The sequence below is a fragment of the Parasteatoda tepidariorum genome, chromosome 4, assembly GCF_043381705.1.
Source record: "Parasteatoda tepidariorum isolate YZ-2023 chromosome 4, CAS_Ptep_4.0, whole genome shotgun sequence".
Taxonomy (NCBI): domain Eukaryota; kingdom Metazoa; phylum Arthropoda; class Arachnida; order Araneae; family Theridiidae; genus Parasteatoda; species Parasteatoda tepidariorum.
The window spans coordinates 48,580,828-48,597,955 of NC_092207.1; the positions used below are offsets into that span (position 1 = coordinate 48,580,828).

Sequence of the window (17,128 nt, forward strand, 5' to 3'; positions counted from 1 at the left end):
GTAGACTCAACAAATATACAACATACAAATATATGATTTTGAATAGGAGGAGAAAACAAATTTTCATGTAGACAAAATATTTTAGAGATATTCGATAAATTCGCGATTTCAACAGGAAGAAAGCAATTTCTGATGCAGACAAGACAGTTAGTCTGTTACAGACAGATGGCAAGTAGGTGCTTTGTAAGAAGTAAAAACAACTGTTTGATACACGTAAGGCGTTCCGTAAAGAGATCCTTTTTAATATGCATTTTTAAAATTCCTATAAGAAATGAAAACAAAAAAGTATATACGTCAGAGGGAGCATACTAACATTTTACAGTGGGAAAAGTAAAAAGAATTCAGAAATCTGACAAATCACGGAACAGGAAGTTGAAATAAGCAAACCACAAGACAGGTTTGATTGCTGGAGGAAACAGCGAGGAATTGAAAGCCATTATATTAGAAGCATCTTCAAGTTTCAACCATCAATTAAACCTACTTTGTTGTTGTTAACATCTAGGTCGTCTACTGTAATTGATCAGGTTTCAATATCGTTTTTGTTTTCTTCTCGGTTATATATTGATTTGCGATTCCCAATGTGTATACTGTTTTGGCCTTTATAAGAAAACTTGTAACAGAAAGACGTTAATAGGTGCTTTTTAAAGAAGTGAAAATACCCTCTGATGCGCTACCATTTTTTCAGACTTGTTGTCCTCCCTCCAGGCCCTGGCTGACCCAGAACCAATTTCAAAACTGATTGAAAATATTAAAACATATTGGCACAGAGGTATTACAATGAATTGGGTTAAAGCCCACGTGGGGATCCAGTGCAATGAGGAGGCCGACGAAGCAGCTAAGGAGGCCATTGGCTCCGAGATTATAGATCTCCAAGTTCTGAGGATCCCTAGGCAAGCAAAGACCGAAATCAAGCGGATTCTAATGGCAAGGTGGCAGTACAATTGGTACAATTCTAATAAGGGCCGGCAGACTTTTAAGTTTATNTTTAATGTATTCCATTGTATTTGGCGTATGGGCCTATTGGCCTAGGCCGCTGTAAAACTTTCAAATACCCTCTTATGCAGTCCTAATACACTGACTCTGTCTCACAGAGACATGAAATCTGTTTCTTTTACAGGAAGAGAAAATAACTTCTGTAACAAAACGGTCATAGCGTACTGTGGAAATTTCTCATCATCTGATATTATCTCACCCCATTCAACTTTTAAAAAACAAAAATTCAGTCATGGCTTTAACCCCTTAACGATCGGTTAATTTTCAAGAAAACGGTCATAAAAGTGCCTATTTTGCCAACTACACGTATTTGATTAGTGCTGACATCTAGTTCAAAATAAACTAACTATCTACTATTACCATAAAAATATCCCGGTACTGCCATCTGGTGTGCAAAATGAGAAATAAAATGTTTTCCGGGCAAAAGAAATGAATTAGTTTTATTCTTATTTCCGCGTTACTACTGAACACTCCAGCCCGGAAATTTCACGGGAGAGAGAAATAGAGGGAGAAACTTCACCCCGTCATTTTCCCGGGAGCGAAAAGGAAGGGGTTAACGTTGAAAAAAGAAAAAAACTATTGGCATTCTTTTTTCGGAGACGTCGGCTCAATGTAAACAACAGTTAATTGTCTGATGGGGAAGTTTAAGATCTGCTACGAAAGTTATTTGTCATAGTCCACGGTAAATGCGAAATAATTTCTCCAAAATTAAAGAAATCGAATGAGACCGTCAAAAATGTGCTTTGCATATTTAATGGCTTCTAAAGTATTTGATTTCTCACTAAGTATGTCTGGATAGCATAAGTCTATATTTTAGCAAATGGGCAAGTTACGATTTACAGTTTCTTTTTATTTTTTCATCAAAATTAAAAATACTTTTTTAATTGCTGATTAAAATTAAAACACAAAACATTGAAAAACAAGTAGATATAAATGTAGATGTTATAATATTGGGAAATAGAGATTTCCAATCGATAAAAAAGACGGTATTTTACACTCGTTTGAATTAAAGTTTATGCCAATTTATGAGTTATTTTCGCGCCACTTGCTATTTTTTTATTATGATACATAAGTTCAAATTGTTAAGTAAGTAGTTTTCTGACTTTCAAAGTGTAAGATGAATTTTTTTAAAATTTCTTTTCTGAGAATATGGAATGACAGCAAACATGTAGTATTACAATGGTTCAAAATCACGGAAGTTATTCAAATATTCAATCTATTTTATTCAATATACCAGTTTAGATACTATCAAACTTTAGAAATGGTAAACTTCTCATAAAATGAGTAACATGTTCCTAAAGCTATGGTGTTTTCTGAAAACTTAATAAAAAGGAATAAAAAAAAACGAAACATTTAATGGCTTGACAGCAGTAGCTTGTTCCATTCTGGTAATGGTATGTTCCAGTAATACTATTAAATAGTAGGTGGTTGACTGTAGATACTTGCGGTTAAAGTCATAACTATTAACTGAAATGACCTGTCATAAAAGTAGCATAGAAATACAAGACGAAGAAGAGTTTAACAAAGAAGTCAACTGTTGTTTCTTTAGTTAACTAAAACATTGTTTCAACTCAACTACAGACTGAAAAGAAATATATCTGATAAGATCATGATTAACTTTCAAGAAATTTCTTGTTGTCTTAAAAATTTCTCTTTACTTGATTTTTTCTTTTTCACATTTCTTTCTAAAATGTTAAATTATTCCAAATGTAAAATTTCCTTCATATTACTCTATTTATACTACTTAAATACACATATTTGCATCAACTTGTGGAAAAAGGTTTTTGTTAAACACGTTTGATGATAAATATTCCGTATTATGATGAAACTAATTTGTAACAATTCCATCGGTTTGGTTTTCTTTCCATTGATAAAATTAGTCTAATTCTATCAATTTTATCATTAATTTATTTTTTCTAAAACCGAAGGGCTTGGGACAATTTAGTGATGAGCAATATTTGTACGGCAGTAGAAATTTTTTACATGGAATTGTTCCTTATTATTATTTCCATAAAAGTACTGAACAAGTTTTTGGAATTTACACTAGATAGCAGCACAATAACATTTATCTTAGATGGAAATCATAGTTATTTTTTGCCAAATTAAGCTCTTAAAAGTCATCGCCTAGACAATTTGAAAATATGGTTTTAACTACGCCAAACCCTTTAGTTGTGTCAAACAGGCGTGAAATTGACTTAAATAGCTCGAAAACGCAAAATTTGAATATTGCAGTGCAAGTTAAGTTATTCTGAAATGCAAAATTTTCCTTATCCCCAATAGAAAAAAGAATTCCTAAACCATGTTTTTTTCTTAAGATTTTTAGAAGCTTGAATCTGTAAATATTTTTTTCTTCCAGCAATAGCAATCTTCATTATTCTCCCTCTTTTTATATATAGAATTTTATTTCTTTTGCACCGAATGGCAATTTATACACCAGACTTAGACTTTCTCCAGTAAAAAGAAATATTAAAATTCCCTTTAGCACATAAAAAAAAATCTTTGCATATTTTTCTTGCTTACATTTATTTTAAAGAAATAGAAATTCCTCTTGAGTAAAAGTCTTTTCTTTATAAGTTTAGAAAAAAAAATGATACAAGAAGAATAAAGAACATAGGTCAAAGATCAGGCATGAATTTTCTGCCAGTCGATGCACAAGACAAAGCTTCTAGTCACATACGAATTTTTAATATTCATCGGAGTTTAGTTATTTATGTTGGTTCTGAAAAATATATAAATATTAAATTATTGATTAAAATTACATATTTAACATGCTAAACTATGAAGATTTCAATCTAGGTAAATCATTTGCCACTTAATGGAAATATATAATCAGCTCCTTTTAATGAGTTTATATTTTTGAAATAGCAATTATGCATGATTTTTAGTTTCTTTAAAATTTTTATGTTTTAAATTTCATTTATGAATTAATTTTTTATTTTAAGAAGTAATGCAGTTAATATGGCCCACAATACGCGTGAAAGTTGATTAGTATATAACTTTTAATTTTACAAGTGGACCTATAATTTTTATACACACTGTAAAATTGCAATAATCATACCGTAAATACCACCCTTAAATGTTAATTTGATATATATTTTCCCTTGCAAGAGCGAAATATTGCAAGGTTGAGAATAACATTTATAGTTATTAACTAATGTGCCATGTTTCATTATTTAAACAAAAATAATAATCAAGTTTATATATAAAACGTACATGGCAGTATAAAAATTAAAGAACAATATTCAACAAAAATTATTTGATTGAGTAGTCTCCTTTCAACTATTAAAAAAAGTAATTGATCAAAATTTTTTTTTAATCAATTCCAAAATAGTTAGATTAAAGTTTGAAAAATGTAACTTGACTTTTTGCTTTATGAATTATGTCAGAAAAGTTAATAATTATTAACACAATATTTAAAATTGAATTGTTAATGATTTGTTACATCTTTAAAATTTGATGAAACTCAAGAAAGGTTTACCTTTGCAAAATGGCACACTTGAAGACCACTGTCCAGTATCCAGACATTGAATTGTGTCATTCCCTCTAAGACCATAGCCAACTGGACATGAAAACTTTGCTCTTGATCCGATTGTATTTCCAGTTACATTTATTGTAAGATTTTCCTTAGTTACGTTTGTTAAATCTGGACAACCTGTGACTGAAAGTTAAGAAAAAAAAGTTACTTTATTTACAAGGAAGAATCTATTCGTCCCAAAAATATTTGCAATGAAGCAAGAGTCTTTTTTAAAATAATATTTCAGACAAAAATAATATTGTCACTATGCATACTTTAAAATAGATTTCCAATTTAAATTTTTTTGCTATAAAATACAGTTAACTCTTAATTATCAACCGTATTTATTTCTTCCTTTTTTAAATAATCTGTAAATGGTGCAGAAATTTCGGCGAGGGTAACCTTATTAGATGGATTTAATGAATCCATTGAAATATCATAAGGTTTAAAATTCGAGGAAAGTCAGGAAAAACGAAAGGATAAGACAAAGAAGCCAGTAATCCATGGCACAGCTCAATCCACATTGCAGACATAATTTCTCACTATTTGAAGAGGGGGACAATGCATAACTTTGCTACAAAAATTATTGCAGAAACCTCAATTGCAAGTCATAAAAAGGTATTTAAAAGTGAAGGAAAAAACAGATGGCACACATATACATTTATAAAAAAATGAACATATAAATTAAACATATAGGTACATCAGTTGTAAAAAAAATGAAATACTTAATTTGCGAAGAAAATTCGCATTTAAGTATGTTAAAAATTCTAAAGCCATAGATTATCAACAGTAGCTTCACTCTTTCCCTTATGACTTTTTAGCCGCTTTCGATTTTGATTGGATGTCACCGATCACTAGGGTAAACTGTCGCCATTTTGTTGACTAGTTCGAATGGTAAAGTATTGCACTCGATCTGTTATTTCTATTTTCGCTTTTATTTTTATTTCATTTGTTTCATATTTTTAAACTTATGACAAGTTTTTGCTCATTTGGGTGTTCTAATAGGTCAAAATTAGGCTTTAAATTATGTCTCTTACCTGTTGGGAATAGCAGTAAAGAACGGCGGAAAATGTGGTTACATAAAATTGGGAGATATAAGTGAACTCCAAATGATACTAAGTACGATAAAATATAACATTATTTTGTTATGAGAAAATACTAAAAGAAATGGTCCCGTTTTATTTTTAATTGCTCATTGTTTTGTTTGCTTATGTGGAATTATGCCTTTTTAGTTTTAAAGAAATGTCTATATCGAAAATTTGAATTGCTATGTTGTATTTCATAAAAGAATAATGTGTGTATTTCAATAAACTAACGGTTATGGCAAATTTTTTCCTCATTTAAGATATCATAACCTATTTGAGATGTTATAATCATAATTAAGATATCATAAGGCGTGCCATAACTTGATCTCGTATTCAGGGCTTTAAGTAATTATTCTTCTGACGGAAAAAAATATTTTACTTCCTCCATATTCCTCCAAACAGAAATATACATCTAGAATTTCCTTATTTTTTCAGTAACTAATTAATATTTGTAAATAATTTTTATTTCATTTTATTTTTTGAAGTATGCCCTATCGAACTTAATTACTGAATTTTAAATTTTAAGATTGTAAATTCGATTCGAAATAGAAGTTTTGGAAAATCGTATAACCTTAAAATTTGAAATTTGTTAATTGAGTTCAATAGACCGCATTTCAATGAATAAAATGAAACAAAAATTACTCAAAAATATTTATTAGTCACTGATAAAAATTAACTCTCCGTAGGTTAATAAGAAGGAAGTAAAATTATTTTTCTGTCAGTAGGGGATCGTTATTGTAAATAATAATCCATAAGAATCTAAAAAATTTCCCAGAAAATATTTTCGTATTTTTAAATATTTTTTTGGGTTACTTTATGGATTATCCAATGAATTAGCTTATCCACTTTTTCTCTCGTACGCCTTTTATCCGAATATCAAAGAGCAAGTTCAGACGAATTATCAAAATTAAATTTGCTCAACTGCAATCAGTTATAAAACTGTTGCTACGAAACATTTGTTAGACGAAGTTATTCTGAGATACAATTGAAAAATATTATCCACATCTCATCTTTTGTGACGGCGGATGTCTTTTTTTTAAAAACTTGATCTGTTAGAGAAAGTCAACAATAATTAAAACTTGTTTATGTAATTCATAGTGTGGATTAGAAGAATCTAATGAAAAGTGGACTAAGTGAAAAATTAAAAGTTGAAATATCTGGAGGTATATTAATGCTTTCAAATCACAAAGATACACTTAGTCTGAATAAAGGTTGAGAACACGTGAATTGAAATTGGAATCTAAATCTCATAGGTTTCATCACAAGTTCAGAATAAAAAGATATCCAAATAAATACGAGCATGTGCTTAGCTTGCGTGGTTTTGATGTCCTTGTTATAGTTACCTTGACAAATTGGTTCATCCGCTGACCAGTTACCAGAGGGCAAGCAAGTTGCTTGATCCATTCCTATCAGTGTTTGTCCATCTCGACATGAAAAAACGACTTTGGTGTCCAGCTGTGTACTTGGATTGCTCACATGGAGACCAGGAGTTTGAGGAAATTCAGGGCAATGCACGGCTGAAATTTAAAGACAGAAATATTATAAAATAAATTAATTATTAATTAAAATAAATTATATTTTCTTACTGAAATATTATTACAGTTTTGATTTTTCAGAAAAGAAAATATAGAAACTAAAAAGAAAACTTTTTTTAAAATAAAACGTTGAATGAATTTCGGTAGAGTAAAATAAAAGAAGCAATTGAGAATGCTATAAATCTTAGCTTTAAATTACGGCATGACGAGGAATAGTGCTCAATCGCACCAGTGTAAAATTTCAAAAGAAGAAATAAATCAGCAAAATTATTAGAATTTGTTTACGGAAGGAAGCAGCAAAGGGAAAATTCTTGCTGGCAATCATCTAACAAAGTATTTAAATACTCACAAACCACTATTGCAAATCATTTTTCAATTGGCATTTCGAATTATATTGAAGAGCTGCATCCATTATCTACGGTTATCTTCGTATGGCAATAAATGTATTCTGTTGAATACTATGTGTATTATTGCGCCATTAACTTGTGACAGATCTTATATTGTCTGTATGAATATTAGTTTGTTTTATAATGATCTTATATGGTCAAGGTAATGGTGATGCTTATAAAGTACGCCTTTTCTTGTCCATCAAATCATCATTTCGAGGCCAAATGCAATCGCATATGTAAGTAGCGATGTTTATGTTGCTAATAAAGTATTTTCCCCTTTCACCATCCGATGATATTATACTTTATTCTGACTTTTTTGTAAAAATTATGTTTCCGAGAGGTACAGTTTTCAGACATTTTTTTAATGCATTTAAAACCAAGGGCCCTGGCTGCGTAGAATTAGGGTGGTTTTGATAGGACACCCTATACAGGTATAACATTAAAATTTCACATCATCTTGGGACTTATCTATAATTTTAGGTTCAAGCACAAGTTGAAATGGTGAATTAGTATATTTTAGTTAAAAATGCATAGAACAGTACCAGCTACTACGATATCCACTGAGTGTCTATGGCCCATGGGAGTTATGCAAGTAAAGCGTCCCGAATCGTCCTTCTGGGCATGATAAATGGACAGTCGGTACTCCAGTTGAGGATCACGCCCTGCCTCGTTCGTCCACCCTGAAAGAAAAGGATAGACATTAAAGAAAGTAGAATTACGAATGTTTTTTTTTAAATATAAAGAAATACCACACAGTATTATCAATGTATAATAAAAAGCACTCCAGCAACAACCAATTGTTTGGCTGGAGGAAATGGTGGAGGTTAAGGCTCTTCAAGCTGGCCACAGCCTGGCAACGTGGTTTTCATTGAGCACAATTTCCCCCATCGTTTCCCACGCCAGCTGGTACTCACCAATCTGAAGTTGCGTAAGCTTCAAGCAACCATTGCAGTTTGAACTCCAATCCCTTACAATGACAGCTTAGAGACTTTATCCATAACATATGGAAAGTTTTCGTGAAACAGGTATTGGATCATAAATTAAAATCACACATGCGAAATATTTTTAAGGAATGCATTCCATGTTGCCAGGTTTGACCCTCAATCTCAACCCCTGGGTTTGGGTAATTTTAAAATCTTAAATTATAATCTCAATTTTTATTGCACGTCTGGATTTTCCAGAAAAATAACAAAATTTGAATTACACGTCTGTGCATTTTGGTTTGCAGGTAGTGCTGCAATTTATAAATGAAAACTGAACAAAAGTTATTTAAAATGACGAAATCGCAAAAACTACGTGGAAAGTTGAAAATAATGATCGTGTTTAATATGAAAAACTTAACAAATCACACCAAAGACTTTTCTCTAGACTGCAGACAAAGAATCACACCAAAGACTAAAAAAATGGTTTCGTTTCAGCTGAGCGTCGCGTGTGCAAGCGGCTGCATGTGTGTAAGGGTTGCATAAGCAGCTGAGCGTGGTGATAAAAACATCTTTTTTAGAAACGTGAGCCAATTTTTATTTTTGAAAAATAAAATTATTTTTATGAATTCAAATTCTTTAACCGGAAATAATTAGAATTGAAGATAGTTTACTATGAAACTATTGAACAACTATTCAAGACACTATCTAAAATATTTCATAAAAAGAAAAAACAAAAAACCTCGTTAAATCTTTGTGGAAAAATAATGGCATAAAAATTTAACTGTAAATAATCGAATCATATAACCTGCAATGCATGAATTCCAAAATCTCTTACCATCTACAGCTTCTCATAATATGTACATACATTCTTGACTTAAGGCATTTTAATTAATTAATGTTTTCTATAAATAGCGTTAATAATATTGAATTGCAAGTCTTTGATACCAAAATTGTCTGGGTAAGCTAACGTCTTGAGAGTTTTCTCAAGTGGATTATCAACTAATTGGTTAGTTATGAAATTCCCCTCCCTAGCTGAGTTCTAATTAGGCGCAACGAAAACTGAACCATCATTGGTAATCAACTTGATTTCTCTGAAGACGGAGTAACCGAAAGTATTCTAGAAACTTAAATACATTTTTCACATTCGCAGACTTTGTACAAAAGTGTTAGAATAGTTATAGTTAGTTTACATATGTAATACTAAAGTTAGTTATTAGTCTAATAAGTTAGAAACTAAGTCTAATAAGTTAATAGTATAATAAGTTAGAAATGATCGAAGACGCATAATCTTCGATATTTCTGTGAAGAATATTATTTTTAGGAAAAATGCATAAAAATAAATTGATATAATTCCCATTTTAAATTAGTTTAGTTTTTTAAATATGTAGAGACTAAACAAAATTACATGATATAGTAACGGTTAAATCTGCTCCGCGAATTAAAAAAAAAGACGTCTTAATTTAAAAACGGATGGATGTCACCACAACTTTCTTCTTGGGCTTCTCAGCAATGTCAGATGATTTTATAAATCAATTAAAGAAAAACAGAAGGAAATAGAAAGGTTCTTTAAGCTGCTTTATTCTGCTTAAGAAACCAGTCAATTTTTCTCCCTATGTTTCAGAATTAATCACAAAGTTTGTCAAAAAGTGGCTCTGTAGTCTAGAAAAAATTTTCAAACATTATTTTATACAGCATGTCAGGCCATTTCACCTTTAAAGATATTTGAGCTTGTAAATGTTAATTTTGTTCGCAGACTGTACCACATTGTTTTCGCAAAATAGCATCTATTTTGAAATCATTTTTTGGAATTTTTCATAGTTAACAATGCCATCACCAATAATAAAATTAAGCTAATTTTTATTATTGATGAAAGTAATTTGTTGGTTATCTAACGCAAAATCTAATTCAATATGGTTATCTAATGCAATGTTTCAAAACGTTGCAAACTGCACATTTAAGTCTCTATTCATTTTTCTTTAATTGACTTTTAAATTTTGGATAATTTTTAGCACTCTCATAATATCATTACATGACATCTTACATGACATGCTAAACATGACAACAAATTAGGTACGCAAAAAAAGTTTTCAAAATACGTTATCAAGATTTCTTTTTCTGTTATTTTTGCTTCAGTTTAAAAAAAACTACATTTGTAAGTAAAAATTTTTCAAAAATGTTTTATTGATTTTTGAAATATCAAAGAAATGCTCCATAAGTAGAATTAAACTATGTTATTCAAAGTTAAAATGTTTCAAAAATGCTTTATTGCTTTTTGAAATATCATAGAAATGCTCCACAAGTAGAATTAAACTATGTTATTCAAAGTTAAAATGCTTCAAAAATGCTTTGAAATATCACAGAAATGCTCCACAAGTAGAATTAAATTATGTTATTCAAAGCTAAAATATTTAAAAAAATACTTTTTTTCCTTCGAAAATATATATAGAAGTATATATTTTCGAATTATAGAAGTATGTCACTCGAAATATCATAGAAATGCTCCACAAGTAGAATTAAACTATGTTATTCAAAGTTAAAATGTTCCAATAATGCTTTATTTTTTTAAAATATCATAGAAATGCTCCACAAGTAGAATTAAACTATGTTATTCAAAGCTAAAATATTTAAAAAATACTTTTTTTTCCTTCGAAATATTATAGAAGTATGTCACAAAAGGAATTAAACTATGCATAGCACTATGTATATATTATACACTATAGCATTATACACACTATAGAATAGCACTATGTATATATATATAGCACAATGTATTAAACCATGAATATATTATTTTTTGAGATAAAAATGCTATTATTACTCAAACACTAATGGGAATTTCAGTGCAGAAATTTTAGATTTTATTCCTTACCTTCTGGATATTTCCTGTAAGAGTGACTAACTTGCCAGTGTGGAATACCATACTTTCTGATCCATAAACATTCCAGGTGAAGAATAGTTCCAGGATAGACAATAAGTTTCCCTTCATTGCTTTGAGCTATAGGACCGAGTTGATGTCTAAACAGAATAGTTGGCGGCTTTTCCACTAAATATTCAAAGATAGTATCATTAGTTAAACTTTTGTAAGACCTCATGTATAATATATATTATTAAGAGTGATATTCCTACATTTGCAACGGTAATAGTTTATTTACTTACTCGTAATGAAACTTTTTAATGCAAATTTTTCTTTTAAATTTGTGTCCTTGAATTTTTCTAAATTCAGTGAAATAAAGAAATATGGATGCTCAGTTTTAAGTATTTCATCGAAAAGTCGACGTTAGTGAAGAACTTTGTGAAATAAAAAAATAAAAAAGATTTTGGAGATTAATTTTGTGATAAAATTAAGAATTTCTCATATCTGAGCAGACAGAACCACGCAGTTTTTTTATTCGATAAAAAGCCGTGAAAAACAAAAACTTATTGACGAAAAGAGAAAACTGTATGCCAATTTACTACAACCTTAAACTGGCATCAAATCGGATCTTTCAAATAAAAACATATTAAACTAGTTTAAATAATACTATTTTTCTAATTGATCCCTACATAAAATTTTTATGCAGATCGATAAAATATTCCAAAACCACAAGAAAAAATTATAATATTAAAGCAAATAGATTTTTTTATTAAAAAAAACGTCTGTTAATGAAAACATCTATTTTTATGTGTCTACTTCATTGATCAAACATTTGTTTTGATTTAAAAAATATTTTTCAAGGTATTTAATTTAATAATATTGTCCCAATTACACTGAAATTTTACAATTACTCCTTTATCTAAATCTTTTCATCCAATTATTTTTTAAGCCTTTTATTTACTCTTAATTACATGACAGTTTCTATGCATGATTTTCAAATGATTTTTTTAAATTTAAAAGTAAAGTATAATGAATATTATTTTTGTCTTTCTGAATTTTACTTCTTTTTTGGAAAAGAATTTTAACTTTTTATCTTCTTTTTAGCTATCAGGAGTCATTGAACCGTCTGTCTAGTTTTAAGTGTTCTGTGGGTGTAAACGCCTCTCTATGCTCTTTTTTTTGAAAGAGTATGTCATTTGAAATCAACGTTTACGACTTTTTTCATGACACCGCGGATGGAAGGAGATAATTTCTCTTTATTCATTTGTTCTGAGGGTTCACTTAACAACTCTTATGCCTCAGTTTCTTAAACTTTCTACTTCTTAAAACTTAATTGAATATCGTCTGTTTGTTCTCGGAATTTTAATTTATTGGACCTTTTTACTTTCTGCGCCACTTCTTTTTCTAGCATCGACTCTTATGAGTGCTCTCTGACCTTCCCTCTTCCTTCTAAATGAAGATTTTGTTCTGTATCGAAGAATTTTTTTTTCTTCTAGCATTCTTTTATATTTGTTGTTGTTATTGCCTTCCGCCATTAAGGCAGAGGGGGTGCGATTGTTCTTGTTTTCCAGTGGCGCCATCTATGGCCAATAATTCGACTTCTACCACACCCGTTTTATAGGGCGGACCCATTCACACATTCATTCATTTATCCACAGATCATAATTTCGACCTGAGCCAGAGAACGATCAATCTCCATTTCAGTACGCCTAGAGATGTACATTTTCTATGGAAACATGGAGGACTTTGTGACCCGACAAATTTAACGTGCATCAGTCACCATTTACATCACGGAGAGTCTTCGGGCGGCTGGATTCGAACTCCTATTCTCCCAAACTATCCCGGCCCCTTCTTTATATTTAAAGTATTAATACTGAATCCTTTAATCTAAGTATTAATTTTTTTTCAAAAAATATATAAATGAGTAGCAATTGTTGCAGTAAGTTAAATGTTGCTAATATCTATTTCTAAAAATTGCATTTATTCAATCTTTCTCTTATTTTTCTACCATTTTATTACGCAAAACTGACACTTTTATGAAAATTTAAACTTTTCCCTTCTTCACCCATTTTTCTAAAAACCGACATAAATCGCTAATTAATTGTTTTGTGCTGTATTATGATATTTTCCTAATTTTTTTTGTGCTGTATCTATACGTAAGAAAATTTATGGAATGATTCTGCTACAAAATAGAATAAAAAGAATATTGTTGTGACCTAAAATGGTATAATTTGTATTCCAATATTTATTGTGAGTGATTTAATCAATTTTATTTAGTCACACAATTGGAAAGCTTTAATATTATCTTTCATTTAATGATTAAGGTTGGTCATTTTATCATAACTCATTAATTTATAATTTTTGTTAGTTGTTTCTACCTTATTATAAAGTTCCGTGATATCAATTAATCCACTGTAAGCCCCGCATACTTTGACAGCTGAGCTTATTGTGTTATTGCGTTACACATATGTCATGTTCTACTGCATTTATTAAACGATTACGCTAGTCTGTATTTTATTATTTTTTTAGGTTCTGTTTTCGGCATTAATTTATTTGCTTACTTTTTTATTTTCAGATTGAATTTGTTCATCTCTTTCAATGACTGGCAACGACAATTAAACGTCGTAATATCAATCATATGCTTAATAATAAATAACGCTTTTATCGTGTAATCCCATTCCATGTTTTGGTGCTTGTGTAATTAATTTATGCTTTCATTCATTCATTCAAATATAAATATCTTCTATTTCGATACAAACTACTTCATCATCAAATAATGATTCTAATTATGTTTTAATTTTAAAAACTATAAGAGATATATATTTATATTAGGTAGGTTGGTTCAATTTTCAATTCACGTTTAATGCTGTTATAAAAACACTCATTCTCAGTACTATAGGTTGGTACGCTAAATAGGCTTTTACCTTCGCCATCTTGGATATTAAGTTATATATTTGATTTTCATTTCCAAGATATTTTTTTGTTTTGTTGATAATTTAGTATCTTCAGTAGTATATCTTTAAAAAAAGTGGTAAATAAAGAGATCGTGTTATAAGATAAAATGTAATAACTCTAGATAGTTTTTAAAACTCTTAGGGATGTTTCCTCAAAACTATAGAACCTGTAAAAACTTCATAAAATTTAATTTTATTACCGTTTAAATTGATTTGGATTCTGTTAAAAAATTAGTAAAATGTAAATTGCAGAAAAACAAAGATATTTACCTAAAATTTCAAAATATAAAAATCTATATCTATTTAACTACTTATTAAAAACAGCCGATTACAGATCTTAATTGGTATAATTTCGTCAAAAAAATTAAAAGAGAGCATAAATACTGCACAGTTTATATCTCAAAGTGTGGTGGGGGGTGACGGCTTTGTATTTTACATCTATCGAAAGATCTGCTGATAAAAGTAAATATCCTTATCGGTTTTATTTTATTTAATAACCGTCGTTGAACAGAACTCGATTTCGGGTTTACGGCTACTAACGTTCAACTCCGTAGCCTTGTCCTTTTGAACCAATCCAGAACACAAAGGAATTCCTGGATCAAATATTGTGAGAAATTTGTCTACGTGGAGGAATTTTCAATTTAACTAACCCGCATTTGTGTGACACGGAGAAGAAAACCTCGAAAACCTCCCACGGTTAGCCTGACGGCAAGGGAATTCTAACCTATGATTCGCCTTCCACTGAGGATATTTTGCGTCAGCACTGTGGTTAGTGCGAGCTGGGTGCGGAATTCATATCGACCAGCCATCGCTGGGATTCCAACTCGTTTCACCTCATAGGAAGGCGAACTCTGTATTCCCTGAGCCGACACGGCTCCATCCTTATCAGTTTGTGAATATTAAATAAAGAGTTTCCCATTTCATCTGAAACCTTCCGACAGTTGAGTTCGATCGGCTCCCTGACAATGTGACCCCCTGACTTAAGAGCCCCCTGACAATGTGACATAGAATCGGATTCTAGGAAAATGCATAACTTTAAAATTGTCCGAAACTATAATACAGTCAAATTCCGCTATAGTGAACACGGTTTATAGTGAACTCCCGGATATAGTGAACGAAATGTTCGGTCCCGAGCCTTGCTATACACGTATAATGCTAGTTTTTGCGGATATAGTGAACTAAAAAAAGTGAGGAAGTTGGATATTATGAACTTTTTTCTGTCTTCGACTGATTTTTTAAAAATAATTTTGAAATGTCTGCTTCCCAATAAATACTTATACTGATATTTGAAACCATCTATTAAGCATTTTTTCTTGTTTGCCTCTTTTATCTCACTTTTACATCCCTAAACAAAGGCCCACCCAGGTAGATGTATGGACAAATTATCCCTGCATCAGTCAAAGATTACAAATTTTTTTTTTGTACACAAGACGAAGAGTAATAAAAAATAAAAGCAAGTTGACACATTTTTTGCAACTACGTATTATTTTTCAGTCATTATTGGTCATTTATTTAAATAATGTATAATAAAAAGGAGTTCGGAATCTTTAGTTAAAATTGTTTGCGGAGAGGATATAGTGAACTCCCGGTTATAGTGAACCGAAATTTCGGTCCCTTGAAGGTACACTATAGCGGGGTTTGACTGTAGATATTTTTAAAAATTCTGACTACTGAGAAATTCCAACAACTCAAAATCTTTATTATTTATTTAATTTTTCTGTATTTAGGTTTACCAACATTTCGGTATAAATCCGCGTTTTGAAGAGTTTCTCTGAAAAAAGGTTGATGAAAAATTAATTAGAGATAGAAAAATATAAAAATAAAGAGAAGGAAAACACGGTTTTCAAGTAGTAGTTGGAAGAGGAGAAAATGATTTTTTCTTAATAGGTATTTCTTTGTCCCTCCTCACTAAAAAAAAAAAAATAAAGTAAAAAAAAAGGGGAAAAAACGCGTGTGGAATTTTAGTAGGTGATATAAGTTAATTGTGAAAATCTCACGACGCATTTCGTTTCAGCTGTGACAAAAATGAAATTATTTTCTCTTTTTAAATCTACTTGAAGAACGCGGTAATTAAAAATTTGTAGTTAATTTAATTTTTCTTTCTTTTTAGTTTTGTGTCTGTTAGATTGTTTATGCTGGAAAATAGTCAAAATTTCTCTTGACACTAAACTTTGCCAATAGAATTGAAGAAACAAGTGTAATCCATTCCGAAAACATAGTTTCAGTTGAAAACTGAGCATTCTATCTAGTCGAAAAACAGTCAAAATGTTTATTAACTATAAATTCTATTTGGTTATTAAATGACAATAAATTCTTTTTCTAAGGAAATAATTAAAGCATGCATTGTCCTCTCGTATACACGTGCTCTGCGATGAGTAAAAGAGTATGGTTAAAACTACCAGAATATGGTAACGTTTCAAGTGTTTCTGGCTCTATGGGAACATCAAAATCTGAGTAATTTTCACCGAAGTGATTTTGTATCAATTTTGGTAAAATTAACAATGAAATATGGTTTTATAATATGTGATAAAGTTTGGTAAACGTGGTAAAATTTGGTAATTTTATCATGATATCTTAGAGGGAAAAGGATTGATTCTGCTAAATTTGCATCTCAGTATTGTAATTTTTGTGAAGTAATAAGATTTATAAGTTTGAAAACCATATTTTCCGGTAAACAGTTACCATATGAACGGAAAAAATTATAAATGAAAGAATTAATACAGCATATATTGCTTTTATTAACTAGAATTATGGTTTTTTGTACCGGAAAAGTCATTACCAAACAGTACGGTAATTTTACCAGAATTTTTTTTTCCGTGTAGCTTGTTGAAAAGTAGCCAAGATTTTACCCTCTTGCATACGACCATGCGATTGTAAGTCA

The 17,128-nt window shown here is 30.3% G+C and overlaps 1 protein-coding gene across 3 annotated transcripts in view; it reads right to left on the reverse strand.

The window, feature by feature from the left end:
* The window catches only part of LOC107441765 (sushi, von Willebrand factor type A, EGF and pentraxin domain-containing protein 1), a 411,941-nt gene that overhangs the window by 4,031 nt on the left and 390,782 nt on the right, over window positions 1-17,128 (reverse strand). For all 3 annotated transcript variants that reach the window (XM_016055134.4, XM_071179755.1, XM_071179756.1), the window contains 4 exons: window positions 11,309-11,482; window positions 8,059-8,196; window positions 6,936-7,109; window positions 4,472-4,651 (listed from right to left, as the gene is read on the reverse strand). In XM_016055134.4, coding sequence (XP_015910620.3) covers window positions 4,472-4,651; window positions 6,936-7,109; window positions 8,059-8,196; window positions 11,309-11,482 — 666 coding nt within the window. The remainder of the gene's footprint in view (window positions 1-4,471; window positions 4,652-6,935; window positions 7,110-8,058; window positions 8,197-11,308; window positions 11,483-17,128) is intronic.